We start from the raw sequence: 16,126 nt of genomic DNA, 5'->3' as shown, positions 1-16,126 counted from the left end.
CTTCCAAAATTTGAGGGACTGCTACTAAGAAAGGGGTGTGTGTCAACCTATTCATCAAAGTACCTGAAGGTAGGAGAAGAATCAATGAAAGGAAACTAATCAAGGAGAGCAGCGACCTAGAACTAAGGAGAAATTTCCTGACAGAACAATTAATTAGTGGAACAACTTGCCTCCAGAAGTTGTGAATGCTCCAACACTGGAAGCTTTTAAGAAGAGATTGGACAGGCATTTGTCTGAAATGGTATAGGGTTTCCTGCCTAAGTAGGGGGTTGGACTAGAAGACCTCCAAGGTCCCTTCTAACTCAGTTATTCTATTATTCTTCATGCTGGTGAGTCACTCTGGGAATCCCTTGAGGTTTCTCTATGACCCAGAGGAACTTGACGATGAAATTGGCACAGACCTAATATTGCAAACTTAGTAAGTATGATCACGTTATCTCCCTGCCAGGTAAGTATAAACATAGGAATGCCATCTTTCAGTGGGTAATTCTGAGTTGCTTCCAAGCTAAAGGTTGTCTTCCAAGCATCTAATATAGGGGTGTCAAACTCACATGATGTATCATGGCTTTTCCCCCCTTTGCTGAAACGGGGGTGGGCGTGGCCAGCGAGTGATGCATCCGGCACACAGGCCGCGAGTTTCACACATCTCAATCTAATATCTGCATAAGGGATTTTATCAATGACATCAACATAGGGAAAGGTAGGGAACTCATAGACTGCAGCAAGCCAGGATATTAGACCTTGCTTTGTTGAACAAGCAACCATGATCTGCTTGAACCCAACTCATAATCATACTTGAGGGCGGTGTTCATCTCCGTTTCAAAGTCGAAGAGCCAGCACTGTCCGAAGACGTCTCCGTGGTCATGTGGCTGGCATGACTAAACGCCAAAGGCGCACGGAACACTCATACCTTCCCACCAAAGGTGGCCCCTATTTTTCTACTTGCATTTTTTACATGCTTTCGAACTGCTAGGTTGGCAGAAGCTGGGACAAGTAGCAGGAGCTCAATCCATTACGCGGCACTAGGGATTCGAACCGCTGAACTGCCGACCTTTTGATCGACAAGCTCAGCATCCTGTCCACTGAGCCACCGCGTCCCTGTTTCATACTTGCATACATTTTAATTTATTTTTATTTTATTTATTAGATTGAATAGAATAGAACGACAGAGTTGGAAGGGACCTTGGAGGTCTTCTAGTCCAACCTCCTGTTCGGGAGGAAACCCTACACCATTTCAGAAAAATGGTTGTCCAATCTCTTCTTAAAAACTGACAGTGTTGGAGCATTCACAACTTCTGGAGGCAAGTTGTTCCACTGATTATTGTTCTCACTGTCAGGAAATTTCTCCTTAGTTCTAGGTTGCTTCTCTCCTTGATTAGCTTCCACCCATTGCTTCTTGTCCTGACTTCAGCTGCTTGTCCTGATTGGCATGTGTCAACCATCTCATCTACATCTCTCAACATAACCTTCTTTTCAGGGTAATGGTTTGAGACCTTGTGAGGAGAAGAAACTCATGAGCAATTATAAATGAGAGCTACGAAACAATAAAAATATTTTCCCTACTGGGAATAAAAAAAAAATATTGGCGGCTGGATGGATGAAGGAAATGAATCAAATATACTGAATCTCCAAGGAAATCTAATTTTGTATTATAAAACGAAGCCTTGGAAAGGCTTCAGGTCAAACAGTGATTAATGAACTTGATAATATATATATATATTCTGTATTCATTTCTGTGGAACCAGATGGCAGTTCTCCATAAATCCTTACCTAAGAAAAACTATAATTCAAAGTATCATGTTTGATTTCTCCCGAAAGGGAGAGGATGTTCTTTTTTATATAAATAAAGGCATACAGGAAATAATGTAGGCCTTGATAAAACTGTTTCTCATGAAAATATTTTGCAATTTGGAAAAGAAGTCAAAGGTTATCTCGTGCCATCCGTCCACCATATTCTGTCATAATTCCGACAGAGGAATTATGATGTAAATCCCTGGATTATAAAAAGTGTAACATTGAAATTTATATGGAAGCTATTCCAGTTATCTGGAAATGACAGCTTGTGTGGTTCGGTGGTGCCTGCAGAATAGTTATTTTTATAAGCCTTGAGGTTGATACAGTTAAGCCTTTGCTCTGTGGACCTGCCTTTGTAATCTTCTGTTGCTATTTAAGCATATTTCAAACCCATGGAGGATTTTTCATTAGAGAGAGAGACAGAGGGAGATAGAGAGGAGAGAGGGAGAGAGGGAGAGAGGGAGGGACAGAGAAAGGGAGGGAGGGAGGGAGAGAGAGAGAAGGAGAGAGAAGGAGAGAGAGAGAGGAAGAGAGAGGGAGGGAGCGAGAGAGAGGGAGGGAGAGAGAGGAAGAAAGAGGAAGGGAGAGGGAGAGAGGGAGAGAGAGGAAGGGAGGGAGAGAGAGGAAGAGAGGGAGGGAGAGAGGGAGGAAGGGAGAGAGAGAGGGAGAGAGAGGAAGGGAGAGGGAGAGAGGGAGAGAGAGGAAGGGAGGGAGAGAGAGGAAGAGAGGGAGGGAGAGAGGGAGGAAGGGAGATAGAGAGGGAGTAGAGAGAGAAAGGGAGGGAGAGAGGGAGGGAAGGAGAGAGAAAGAGAGGGAGGGAGGGAGAGAGAGGAAGAGAGGGAGGGAGGGAGGAAGGGAGAGAGAGAGGGAGAGGGAGAGAGGAAGGGAGAGGGAGGGAGAGAGAGGAAGGGAGGGAGAGAGAGGAAGAGAGGGAGGGAGGGAGGGAGGGAGAGAGGTGTTCTTAGCATCAGATGAGGATGTAAAGATCGAAAGAAATGTTACAGTGCTTTGAAAACTCCAGACAATAACAGAACATTTATGAACTCGCTCCAATTTTGCAATGTTTCAGGGCAGCTCTCAGTGTTCTCGACTTGATTTAACATTGAGACTAATTTCTCAGACAAGAGAGTCCCTGTTTATTTCCAGATTATCCCTCTCCCCCCCCCCCACCCCCAGCAGTGGGGAAAAAAAAAAAGGCTGGAAACTTCGATCTCATTAAGTGAAAACCGAGTGTGTTTTGCTGTGGTGGGTTGCAGCCTACCGAGAGCCATGATCTTCTAAGATCAATGGTAGGGAGATGGCGCAGCAAAATCAGCGTCTCCAAGGGGATCAGAGAACAAAAGCTCAATTATATTTTTTTTTCCCGTAACCGCCAGCCACAAATGAGAAGAAGTTGCAACAAACAGCGAGGGCTTAAAAATGTTACTTTCTAATGCAGCTTCAGTTTAGGGATTTTCTCCTTTTAAACGTGTTTTAATTATTTTAAATATGCATTTATCGACTTAAACAACGTAGAAATAGGATGCTCCAATTGCAAACACAGCCACAGAAAAAATGAAACAGAAGCAGCTAACAAGAAGGAGCCAGAGACGGGGGGACGCAAATTGTTACCCAGGTAACATCTGAATCAGAACCAATTTATAAAAGCAGCCTTCCCCATCCAATCGCCTTCAAATTGTGTCAAATTACAAGCTCCATCATCCCCAGCAGCTGTGCAGGCAATCCAAGTTTGCATGGCTTTGTAATTCCTACATGGTCTCACAGGAGAGAGAGAGAAAAGATTAATTCACTTGCCACAAACTCGATTGGAGTTTGTTTGAAGCTTAGTTGGTTGCACAGTCTGAGCCAATCATGGCTTATATTCCATAAATCACACATAATAAACTATGGTTTAGCACATAAGAGGGTACCAATAGAAGAGAATATTTGTAGCTCGGGGATAAACTGTGGGGTCCTTGATTCTCTCTGAGCTTGGGGGTTTTCCTGCAGATGTTTCATTACCCAATTAGGTAACACATTCAGTGATAAGCACTGAAGCATTGAAGATGTTACCTAGTAGGGTAATTAGATGTATGCAAGAAAACAACCAAGCTCACAAAGCACCAGGGACCCTGCACAGCAGAGTTCACACAATATGGTTATGTGAGCCATAGTCTTGATAAGCCAGCTTTCCTTAACCTAGTATCCTCCAGATGTTAAACTCCTAGGAGTGCCAAGTAGAATAATCTCTGGACACATCAGTTGAAAATATTGGGAATGAAGGTCAATATGTTTGGAAAGACATAAGACTGGGAAAGGCTACTACTGTGCTAAGTCAAAATGTGGCTTGTTTCTTTGAGATTTAATAGGCTCAAGACATCCAATCATTCTGGTTTGCAAATCATAGTTTATGGCTGTGTGTATGATTCCTAGCTGTGATTTATTCAGTAAACTTCAGGACTTCAGGACTTAAACATCACTTACACATATATATGAGACTCTAAAAGAGTACAGCATTAGTCATATATTATTAGTTTTTTCATAAGCAGGAGAAAATTATCTTGTCTTATTATCAATTGTTGGGGAGATGAGCAACATAGAATAAAACAGAGAAAGTAATAGAAAATGAAGAAACTAAAATGCTCCGGGACTTTAGACTTCAAAAAGACAAGCACTTGCACCATAACATCCCAGACTCAACAATTATCAATAAGAAAGACCAAAAAAATCTGGCAGTACCTGGACAGAGCAGAAGAGAAGAGAAAGAACTGGAGAAGATAACCAAATACAAAAAAACCAACAAAAAAACCCCCTGCAAATAGAAACAGAACGACTGTGGCAAAAGAAGACACAGGTAGTACCAACAGCAATGGCCATGTTGGGTGCAATCCCAAAACAACTGAAGTCCCATTTGAACGCCATCGGAATTGACAAAATCACCATCAGTCAATTGCAAAAGGCAAACTCAGAAGAGCTTACGTCCTGCGATGACACCTCTAACACCATCAAACATCCACCTCTGCCTATCCCAGGTCTGCTTGGAAAGGGCTCGGTAGGTGGACAAAAATGCCAAATCTGTCTGAACATCTGGCTGCGACAGTCCAGAATGAATGGATGGATGGATGGATGGATGGATGGATGGATGGATGGATGAATGAATTAATTAATTAATTAATTGTTTTCGTACCTTCATACCTAACAAGACAATGGTTAAGAGTCAAATTACAAAGATCTGGCTTTCCCATGGTTTCCTCAGATTTATCTACTTTTAGGGAAAGGAAAGAGAGGAGAGGGAGAAGAAGGATTGTTGTAAAACAAGAGAGATGAAATGATAGAAGAGCAACCCCGAATATACTTAAATTGTTTAGGATGAAGATTGTACTAGTATGAAAGTTAAAAGAAAATATGTATGTTAGATAGGAAACTGTACATTTAAGATATGTTTATGAGGAAAAAAAATAAAAATCTTTAAAAAAAAGATTTTTCTACTTTTAATGGTTGCACGCTGACATTTGACATTCTGCTTTTATGTCTGTACATACAAGCAAAGTCTTTCAGTAAGAGTTTGGAGTGTCTCAAATTCTTTCTTCTGGAATTGTATGGCTTTTCATTCAACGTTGAAAATGGTTTCACAATACGACACCTGCCATGGGCCACCTGGAGCTCCCGAAAGCCTTTTAATAAAGTTTGAAAGGCTGCAGCATGGATTTCTTCTGATATTTGGCTATCATAAATTAACACTCCACTCTGCACTTCAGTAAAGCACATCCCAAAAGAATAGAAACTCTGCATGTTTTATGTGTTATTGTTCTCATGCACAAACTCTCAAATGTTTTATTATCTGCTTTGCTACAATGACCTTGGGTTTTTCCTTCCTCTCCATCATTGTCCTTCAGCATCTTGGAAAGTAGCCCAAATTAAAGCAATTCCAGAAAAGAGATATATTGCCTGAACTAGACCAAGAACGAATGAATACAAATATTTCTAGCCTTGGGGGAAAAAAATACGTTTCCTGATAGGTCTAATTCACTCACGCAGCTGCCCCATCCTTTACTTAAAATTAATATAGGTCAGGTAAACTGCCTCATACAAGACAGAATGAATGTATTTCAACTTTTGGAACTGTATATATATAAATACCTGCCTCGACTCCTGAGAACTTGAAAGAAACAACTCCCTGATGTTTTCTTGGCAACATTTTTTAGAAGTGATTTATTTGCCCTTGTCTCTTTTGTAGGACAGAGAGAGAGGGCCTGGCCCCAGAGACATGCAGTTGGCTTTGTGCCTAAGGAGACAGTAGGTCTCTTGGTCTCCTGATTTCCAGCCTGGTGCCTTAACCACTAGACTAAAGTCATAGACAGCCATGATCAATGCTTCTCACTTCCATTCCACTAATGGAGTCAAAGGGTAAGTGTTGGAATTCGTTGTTGGAATGTATTTTGATGCAACAACTACAGTAGTATTTAGCCAGTAGATGGCAGTGTTTACAAGTTTGGATGCCGAACCTATGGCATGCAGAGACATATCTGTGGGCACGCGAGCATTGCCCTAGCTCAGCTCCAGCGCACATGCGTGTACCGGCCAGCTGATGACATTCTCGTTGGGAAACGAGCTGTTTCTGGCCTCCGGAGGCCCTCCAGGGAAGGGTGGGGAAGGCCGCTTTTGCCCTCCCCAGGCTCCAAGAAAGCCTCTTGAGCCTCGGAAGGGCGAAAAACGGGACTACCGGGCCCACCAGGCCATCACGTGGCAAAAGCGGGAGGAGTGTGTGTGTGTGTGTGGCGTGCTCATTGAATTATGGGTGTGGGCATGCATTCGCGCAACCCCATGCGCTCCCCCCGCTTTTGGCACATGATGGCAAAAAGGTTAGCCATCACTGCTCTATGCTCTTTTGTTTTAAGTAGAGTTTTTTGTTTCCTGTAACCAAGTTAGATAGTTGAGCAGTAAAGCACATGGTGACTGTACTCTTTGTTTGCTCTGTGTGGTGCTTTATATAAACAGAATTTCTAACAGTCAGATTCTGTATAAAATTGCATCATTAAATGTTATTGTATTTTGTAGCAATACCTACTGCAAATTATCCAAGTCTTTGGGGAATTCTGAGTGTATTATATTTAATGTGACTTAGCAAGTTTGCAAGGCAGCCTATTGTTATTCCTCAATGTCATAGATTACCTTTCTTTGAATGCACATACTCATTTTTGGAGATATAGAGCCTTCATCTGTTGGGGTATTGCAGAGCAAAGAGATAAAAATAAAGATTCTTATTAGGAAAATCCTGGGGACTGCTTCGACACCTCCATATGGAAGTAGTTTGCCATTGCCATATTCTAGAATTTGTTTTAGGTCCCAATTTGGCATATAGTCCTAAGAAATTATAGAGATCATCCTTCCAGGTCTAACTAAATCTGAGTCTGCTTAGCTTTGGAGAATCAGCCAAGGTCTGCTGAATGATGCTACTTGTTATGAGAAAATGTGAGATAACCAGAATTTTCTTCTTAAATTAGCCAACAAAGGGGGAAAAAAAACCCTTGAATAGGATTTTTGGCCTAATGCACTTAATTGTCATTCAAGGAATTCATTCTTCAAGATAATTGTAAATAATTACATTTTCTAGATCAATATACCCAGCAGAGTTCTGATATAGTATTTTTTTTTTACTAGAAAAACAACAGGAACAACATCAATTAGGCTAATTTAAACAAAGATCAAAATTGTGCAGGCCATACATTCTATGGAAGTGAAAGTTGTGTAGAAAGTTAGCACCTACCCCCCCCGCCCCCCCGAAGAATGAAACATTTTGGGAAATATTAAAAAGGCAGAATATTTCCCTGCCCCAAGCAGAAACTGAGGAGGCCAACTTTTAGAAATGCAGATTTGGTAATCCATTCAGAAAGACTGGGTGAAGACAGATACTCAGATAAGAACAAAGAAAAGGCTGACAAAATTAGCTCAGACAAAGACCTAGGATTTGCATTTCCTCTTTTGCCTATAGAACCAGCTATGACCCCTACATGACCCCCATAGGAATCTAACAGCCAATAGAATAGTAAAGGACATGTTCTCGCACAGGAACAGGAAGCTCAAATACAAAGCCCAAAGAAGGTATTAAAACCCACCCACTCTCAACTCCATTTTGTCAACTGCCCAGAATCACATAAGGTTCTGCTTCAGCAATAAACCATCTTTCCAATCAGCCTCCATGTTTCCAGGGTCTATCTCCCAGCTTGGAACTGAACCAGATGGATTTTCCTCCTAACAGTTGGATTTTGAAGATGTAGGAAAGGAAGAGTGTTTTGATGCCTTTCAACTTTGGTGTTGGAGAAGACTCCTGGGAGCACCATGGACAGCCAAGGAAACAAACAAATGGATCATTGAACAAATCAATCCAGAATTCTCTCTAGAGCAGTGTTTCTCAACCTTGGTAGCTTGAAGATGGGTGGACTTCAACTCCCAGAATCCCCCAGCCAGCAGCGCTGGCTGGGGGATTCTGGGAGTTGAAGTCCACCCATCTTCAAGCTTCCAAGGTTGAGAAACACTGCTCTAGAGGCACGAATGAGCAGGTTTAAATTATCCTATTTCACACACACAGTGTGAAGTCCCAGCTCTCTGGAGAAGGCTCTAGTGCTGGAAAAGGTGGAAGGAAAGAGAAGAGGACAACCAGCAGCAAGGTGGATGGATTCGGTTATAGTAGCCATGAGTGCACTGTTGGAAGAGTCAAAGGACCTGGTTTGGGGCAGATCATCAGGGAGAGAATCTATCTATGCGGTCACTAACCAACAATGACTTGATGGGATGTTATCAAACTATTTAAACCAGGGCTGTCAAACTCGGTTTCATTGAGGGCCGCATCAGGGTTGTGTTTCACCTTGAGGGGGCATGGCTAGTTCGATGTCACTTGTGTCGGGAACGCCTGTGGTGGCCCAAGGGCTCTGCCAGCGAAAAGGGGCTCCTGAGCTTCGTTTTCGGCTGCGATGGCTTCCTGCAACCCTCTGCCTGCAAAAACAGAGCTCGGGAGGGCTGCGAGCTCCATTTTCGCTGGCAGAGGCATTGCGGGCTGGTCCTTCGCTTTTTCCAGGGCGGCCCCACAGGCCAGATCTAAGCTGGATTTGGCCCACGGGCCTTGAGTTTGACACCCCTGATTTAAATCAAGGGTGTCCAATTTTAAGACCTGTGGACTTCAACTCCCAGAATTCCCCAGCCAGCCATCTGGGGAATTCTGGGAGTTGAAGTCGACAAATTTTAGAGTTACCAAGGTTGGATACCCTTGACTTAATCAAACAGGCACTATAACTCTTTCTCCATCTCTCTGCTCCATTCCCACTTCTCCAAATATTTTAAGCAGCCACATCACCTGTAACCATGTCCATTTAATATGTCTCAAATTTATGCAGCAAGGTTTCAGGTGGAGTCCTGAAGGCACAGTGGTTAGAATGCAGTATTGCAGGCAAACTCTGCCCACTGCCTGTTGTGGTCCACCAGCGGAGCTGGCAGCAGAGACAGACAGTGAGGCGGCTGGGGAGAAACATGGGCCAGTCCTGGAGTCTGGGGAAGGCTCGGATGAGGGCTCTGCATCGGAGGAGAGATGGGGCCAGGGCCATCTGGGAGTTATGTGCGGACTCTGGAGCCTCCAGAGTCGGACAGCAGAGAGGCAGAGGAACAGGAGGAGCCTGTTCCTAGTGCACGCATGTGCAGAGCTGCCAGAAGGCAAGAACAGTTAAAACAAAAGGGAAGACTTGGGAGTAAGGCCTGGAGATGATTGGCTCCTCCCATAAGGCTTAAAAGAGGGGCAAAGGCACGCGGGCCCTTTGCAGGAAAGCAACATTGTTAATTCTGTTCCCAGTCGGCATCTTTGTTTGATTCTGGACTCCGTGGGGCTTTGCCAAGTAGGTCTTTTGCAGCGTGTCAAAGGAAATAAAGGTTGGTATTATCCCGAAGGATTTCTCCCGAAGGACTTTTTGCAACTAATTGGGACTCAGCTGTGAATGAATGTAATTCACAGCTGTTGAAATAAAAGAGGTTTTTGGGACTACTCGTGTGTTTTAATGACTCAGGAAGTCTAGATCACAACACTGCCAGGGGTTCGATCCTGACTGGCTTGAGGTTGACTCAGCCTTCCATCTTTCCAAGATCAGTAAAATGAGGACCCAGATTGTTGGGGGCCATATGCTGACATTGTAAAACCACCCAGAGAGTGCTGCAAAGCACTATGGGGCGGTATATAAATCTAAGGGCTATGGCTATATCCTCCAAAGTGCTCACCTTTCAGTCATCAAATCTCACTGACAAAGCCAGCTTTCTGAAATTGTCTTTTTTTTTTTTTTTAATGTCTGGGGAACTTTTCCAAGAAGGCATCTGTATTCAAGAGTGATGGATCTTGTGCCAAGATTAAAACGGGGAGAAGAATAGCAAAGTGCTTCACCTTTTAGTCTCTATAAACATTCCACATAGCTTACAAATTATAACTCTCAACTGTTATAAGAACAAGTTCTTGATCTAAGGTGGGAAAGAAAGAGATTTACTGCTTCCAAAGGGCACTGATCCCTCATTAATAAATGATTTCCTTCCTTTATTCCACCTCTACACCAGCAAATTCTGGATTTTTTTTTTAGCTAATCATTATTTCCCAAGACAAGTGTGTTAATCTCCCAGGAAAAAAAGATATTTCGCAAATAAAAAGTGTAGGGATGTAGAGTTACTTATGAGAATGGGATAGGAGATTAGAAACGTGTTGTTTCCTCAAGAGGAAAACCATTATTATTGCAAGGGGAAAAAAAAGAGGATTCATTAAATAAAATTAACAAAATTAAGACTTCTTGAGCAGCCAAGGTTCATTCGCAACATTCATTCGTAACCAAGATTCATTTGCAAATAGTTTCCTAAAAATTACCATGTTTCCCCAAAAATAAGACCCTGTCTTATATTTTTTTAACCCCGAAATAAGCACTTGGCTTTATTTTCAGGGACGTCTTATTATTTTGGGATACATGGAGCAAGACGGGGCTCCTCTTGCCGTCTGTTGTGGCCCGCCAGCGGCCTGTGCAGCTGGTAGCTGATTCCGACAGTGAGGAGGCTGGTGTGGTGATTCGCCAGCAGCCTGTGCAGCTGGCACCTGAGTCAGACAATGAGGAGGCTGGAGAAGATTTGGTGCCAGAGGCAGGGATTCAGCCACTGCCTTCAGAACCTCCAGAAGCTCTCATAAGTGAAGAGGAAGAAGAGGAGGAGCCTCTTCTCAATGTACGGGCGTGCAAAGCTGCCAAAAGGCAGGAATGGCTCCTCAGGAGAAGGTCTCCTCAAGAGTAAGGCTTGGGGCTAATTGGCCACTCCCCTAGCCTATTTAAGGAATGATGACGACTGAGGCAATTTGTAGAAAACAACTTCATTCATATTCCTTCATGTATTGACTCCAGAAACATCTGATCGGCTCTTGCTTCTCTCTTATTATTTTTCCTGCAAATTGCTTCTGGGCATTCTGCCAACCACAGTAAGCTTACGGTTATCTGAAAGACTGTGCCTCAGCATTGAATTATTATTCCTTGGACTCTTGGTGGCTGTTAATTAAGTTAAATTAACAGCCCTTGTTCAGAAAAGACTGATTTAAACTGTACTTGTGTTCGAACAACTACTAAGAAAGCTCATTAGTAGTCCTTAATTAGTAAACTAAGATTTTTACGGACTTTGTGTGTGCTGTGTGCTTTGTGGTCCATAGCTGGGGCAGAACACCATCTTACCTGATTTCCAGCTCTGTCTCCCTAACCCTAACCAGAGGAAATGGTGGGGACCAGCTGGGCATGCAGTTAAATATTTTCGGGGAGGGCTTATTTTCAGGGGGCGGCTTATTTTAGCTCATGCGCTCAAAAGTGCGATTGGGCTTATTATCAAGGGATGTCTTATTTTCAGGGAAACAGGATATTCATTCATAGTTTTTGGAAAAGGATGATAATTTCTGGAAAAGGATGATCCTTGCTATATAAAAAAAATGTTTTTAAAAGAAAAGCGCAGTTTTCCAGAAAATATAGGCCCAACAGACCAGTTCATTATTTCTTTGGGTCTTTATAAAACAGTTTTTCCATCTGATACCTTCTGGCAGTTTATAAAACTATAGACAACATAAATGTATCTTACAGAACATTCCCATATGCTAAACCTGGCGTCTCATAACACCTCCTCCTCTTCAACTGATAAAAAGCTCATTATAAATTGTTCTAATAATAGAAGGAAAGAAATCCCACCACCAGGTAGAAATGAAAAGACTTATCCTGGTTTTGTTACTGGGCCCATCATTTCTGATGGCTCTCTGATGGTTTAGGCCAGGGGTGAGTTTAGGCCAAACTCAATTTCATTTACAGCCACATTAGGGTTGTGTTTGATCTCGGGGGGGGGGCTGGGGTGCATGTGTGTGTGGCCGGGGGCATAATCAGGGTGGGCGTGGCCAGTTCAACATCACTCATCAAGGCTCCATGTTTGGCCGCGACGCCTCCTGCAGCCCTTTGCCAGTGAAAATGGAACTCAGGGAGGCCGTGTGCAGCCCACCTGGGCTCCATTTTCGCTGTCAGAGGGCTGCAGGAGGCTGTCGCGGCTGCAAATGGAGCCTGGGCGGCTTGCGTGTGGCCTCCCCGAGCTTCATTTTCGCTGGCAGAGGGCTGCAGGAGGCTGTCGCGGCTGAAAATGAAACCTGGGCAGCTCGCGTGTGGCCTCACCGACCTCCATTTTCATTGGCAGAGGATTGCAGGAGGCCACCACAGCCAAAAATGGACCCCGGGCGAGCTGCAAGTGGCCCTCCCGAGCTCCATTTTTGCTGGCAGAGGCACCACGGGCCAGTCCTTCACTGTTTCCAGGGCGGGCCCACGGGCCAGATCTAAGCACCCCAATTGCCAGATCCGTCCCCCAGGCCTTGAGTTTGACACCCCTGGTTTAGGCTCTTTATGAGTTACAATCTCTGGATTTCAATGGTAGAATCCCATCTCTAGCCTATCCTTACAATAAAAGCTGAAGCACCATTTCTTCACTAAAGGAGAAAGAAATAGACTCCAAACCATTCGATGTGATGCTTAAGAGTAAGATCCAGTTCACACATTTAAAAATATGATAGCTTTTCCTCATTTCTATTTCTCCAGGGTTAGCCGTGGAAAAGGGGGAAAGAAAAAATTTCCACACAGAAGAAACAAAGAACTAGTGTGAACACCAGTGTAATGTTGCACAGCTCCAGACCTCTCATGTTTAGGAGAAGCCTGTAAGTGTTTTTTTACACTGGCAAACAGTTGTGAGAAGGGAGCAGAGAACAAAATGCACCAGTTGGTTCACAATAGGGATACATACCCTGGGATTATAAGAGGAACATATTTTCAATCCATCCAAAAGGGAAATAGACTTCTCTTTGACAGTGGTATGGAACGAGACCTAGTCAAACCAGGAAGTTCTGAATCCTGATCTGCCTTCCCTACAATAATTATCTTAGAAAAATGTCCTATTCTGAGAATCTGGGCCATTTTGTACGTATTTCCATTTGCTTTGTTTTGTCCCTTGGTCCCTGATTATTTCATGCTTTCTTCCCTGCCCCATCGTTATAATTTTGTTTGTCGAAACCTTGTTGGGTTCATATCAGCCTGCAAAGCATAATGGAAATAAGAGCAAGCTAAACCTCGATATATAGTTATTCAACAGCAAAGGAAAAAAGACAATTGTGATGCACAAACACATTCTCTTTATACAGTTTGCACAGGACTAAATTTAGTCCGGTGTCATCTTTTAAATCACTTTTCACATCTTGGTGTGAAATTTGGTTTGCTAGGCTAGCACTGAATTAAATCAATTGTCTTGGCAGCCGATTGCAATCAGCAGCAGCAGATTGAGTTATCTCCCTGCATTGTCTAAAATTAAAGGAGCTGGCGACACAATAAGAAAAATATTCAGAAAGCAGAAGAACATTTACCTCAGCTGCAGGAAATATGTAGAAAAATCTTTAATATTGCTATGGCTTGCTCCTTCAAAAGCATAAAGCACAACTATTGAGGCTTGCAATTATTCATCAGCTTTTTGAAATTCTTTCTCCTCAGCTTTCTCCTGAAAGCTGCTATCCTATAATTATTTACCTGGAAATAAATTCAAATAATAAACCTGAAATAAATTCAAATAAATGAATTGAATGTGACTACTTAAGTAGACATGTATAGGATTTCACTATGGTTACACTCTTATGCATCACAAAGTAAAAACTGGACAAGTACTGGTGAATTTTTTTAAAAAAAAAGCTTTCCCTAAGAACCACCTGCTAAAGGAAAATGAAAAACATTCTAATATTGAAAGCCAGCTTCTTAAAAAAAAAAAATAGAATTCTTACAAATCAGTGAGAACAACCTCATCTCATTAGTTTTAAATATGGAAACAGGTTTCTTTATTATAACCTTTTCTTACTAATATTGCCTCTTTTCTCATATACTACACCTTTATAATACAAAATATTTATGAGATGCTGTATGGTATTTATTTTATCAGGTAAAATTGGATGTAGGTAGCCCATCCAGGCTGCCTCAAGGGGGGCGTTTACAAGATTAATTCTTGCAGATTTGTTACCTTTGGGCTATTCTTTTGTCTAAATAATCCAGTAGTTATAAGATTAATCAGGAATCAGGCTGTGCTCAGGCCTGTTTGATGAGTAAAAAAACCTGAGATTTTAATCTGTTCAGAAAAGCACCAAAAACAGATTAGTTTTATTTAATCTGGATGAATAAATGGCAAGAGTTTGATTTTTTTCAAATGTTTCTAAAGCAGGAATGATATTCTTGGAACGAAACTGGAAGTTTTTATCTACTGAATCCAGCCAGTCCTTTTGTACCAGTAAGCCAAAATAACAACAACAACAATAATAATAATTCTAAAGTAATGCTTTTTTTTTTTTTCCTTCTTAAACAGGCACCCCATTATGAATGAAGTTTCCTGAGGAACAGATACCTGTGAAAGAAGCCCAAATCGCATGAATTTCATGAAAGCAAGACAACCTTCGCTCATGGAGGAAAATGCTTTTAAAAAAAGAAAGAAACTTACCCCAGATCAGCGTATACAAATGGGCCTTGGGAATGAGAAGAAGGGCATACACAGCTCCACTGTGAAGCAAGGCCATTAAGATGACATTCCTCCACACGATTATTTGCTTGGGTTCCACTTTCTGCTTGCTTTCTTCTTCTCTTGATCCAAAAGGGCTCTCGGCTTGTCCATTGCAGGACATGTCTGTCTCTCCATCCCTCATGCTCTTGGTTCCTAGCTTCGACATGACTGCCCCCCCAAAAAAACCCCACACCACTACTCACTCGGTGGTGGACCTTCACGGACTGCAAACGCCGGTAGCAATTCGTGCTTTGATTGAGGGACTGGGAAGGCAAGGGGGAGAAAGGGAGATGAAAGCTATTATTCTCTTTTTTTGTTTAGGGATCGGGTTTCCTTTTCTCTCTCTCCCCCCTTCCTCCCCTGTCTTTCTCCCTTTCTCTGTTCTCTTCCTTCCCAGAGCTGCTGTTCAAAGGTATCTAGGGATGCTCAACTTGAAATCTAACAGCTGTTGCCAGCATATTATTCATGCTGCTGCTGCTGTGGCAAAGCTGAACAACTCAGTAACAGAGGATGAAAAACCGGGGAGGGGTGATGGGGGAGAAGGAGAGAGAGAGAGAGAGAGAGAGAGAGAGAAAGAATGGGAGAAAAACCCTGCATAGCTACAGCCAATCAGATGCGTGCTCTTAAAGGGATTCAGAAGGAGGGAGGGGATGGAGAGCAGGACAGAATCTTTGCCTTCTGCTGCTACTGTTTGGTGGTGGTACCTATCGGTTAGTTAGGCTGAATAGACAGACATTCTCCTCCAGCTCCGACAAAGAAGAAGGCCACGGAGGTGTTCTGACGCAGCTGGAATCAGACGGAGAGAAGAAGACGGGGGTTTGGGGATTAGGAGTAGCCCAAGGCATTGGGGGGGGGGCTTGGTGCCCAAACCGTGATTTTAAAAAACCAAAAGGGATTATTAGGGTGATCAGTGAAGCAAGCCAGATCCTGTATGGGGAAAGGTTATGTGTAGGTCTGCCAAAGGAAACAAGAATGGAATACGCTCTTTTTAGTATATTTTGAACCTTTCTACTTTGCAAGAAAGGTCTTTGCTATTAGGATCAAAGCAATCTCAATTCAGATGCAGGGATCTATCATATCTATATCTATTATCTATCTATCTATCTATCTATCTATCTATCTATCTATCTATCTATCCATCCATCCATCCATCCATCCATCCATCCATCCATCCATCATCTATCTATCTATCTATCATCATCATCTATCATCTATCAATCATCATCTGTCTATTATCTTTCTATCTATCATC

General features: G+C 42.7%; 1 protein-coding gene across 1 annotated transcript in view; it reads right to left on the bottom strand.

The window, feature by feature from the left end:
* The window catches only part of SCD5 (stearoyl-CoA desaturase 5), a 43,645-nt gene extending 28,428 nt beyond the window's left edge, over window positions 1-15,217 (bottom strand). Inside the window, exon 1 of the mRNA XM_070948652.1 lies at window positions 14,815-15,217. Within this exon, the coding sequence (XP_070804753.1) occupies window positions 14,815-15,040 (226 nt within the window). The 5' untranslated portion in view covers window positions 15,041-15,217. The remainder of the gene's footprint in view (window positions 1-14,814) is intronic.
* Between the last annotated feature and the right edge of the window lie 909 nt (window positions 15,218-16,126).

Source organism: Pituophis catenifer, unplaced genomic scaffold (genome assembly GCF_029215685.1).
Source record: "Pituophis catenifer annectens isolate HBS135680 unplaced genomic scaffold, rPitCat1.0.hap2 SCAF_8, whole genome shotgun sequence".
Lineage (NCBI taxonomy): Eukaryota > Metazoa > Chordata > Lepidosauria > Squamata > Colubridae > Pituophis > Pituophis catenifer.
Note: the sequence above shows the minus strand (reverse complement) of the source record. Positions and strands in the feature narration are given on the sequence as shown.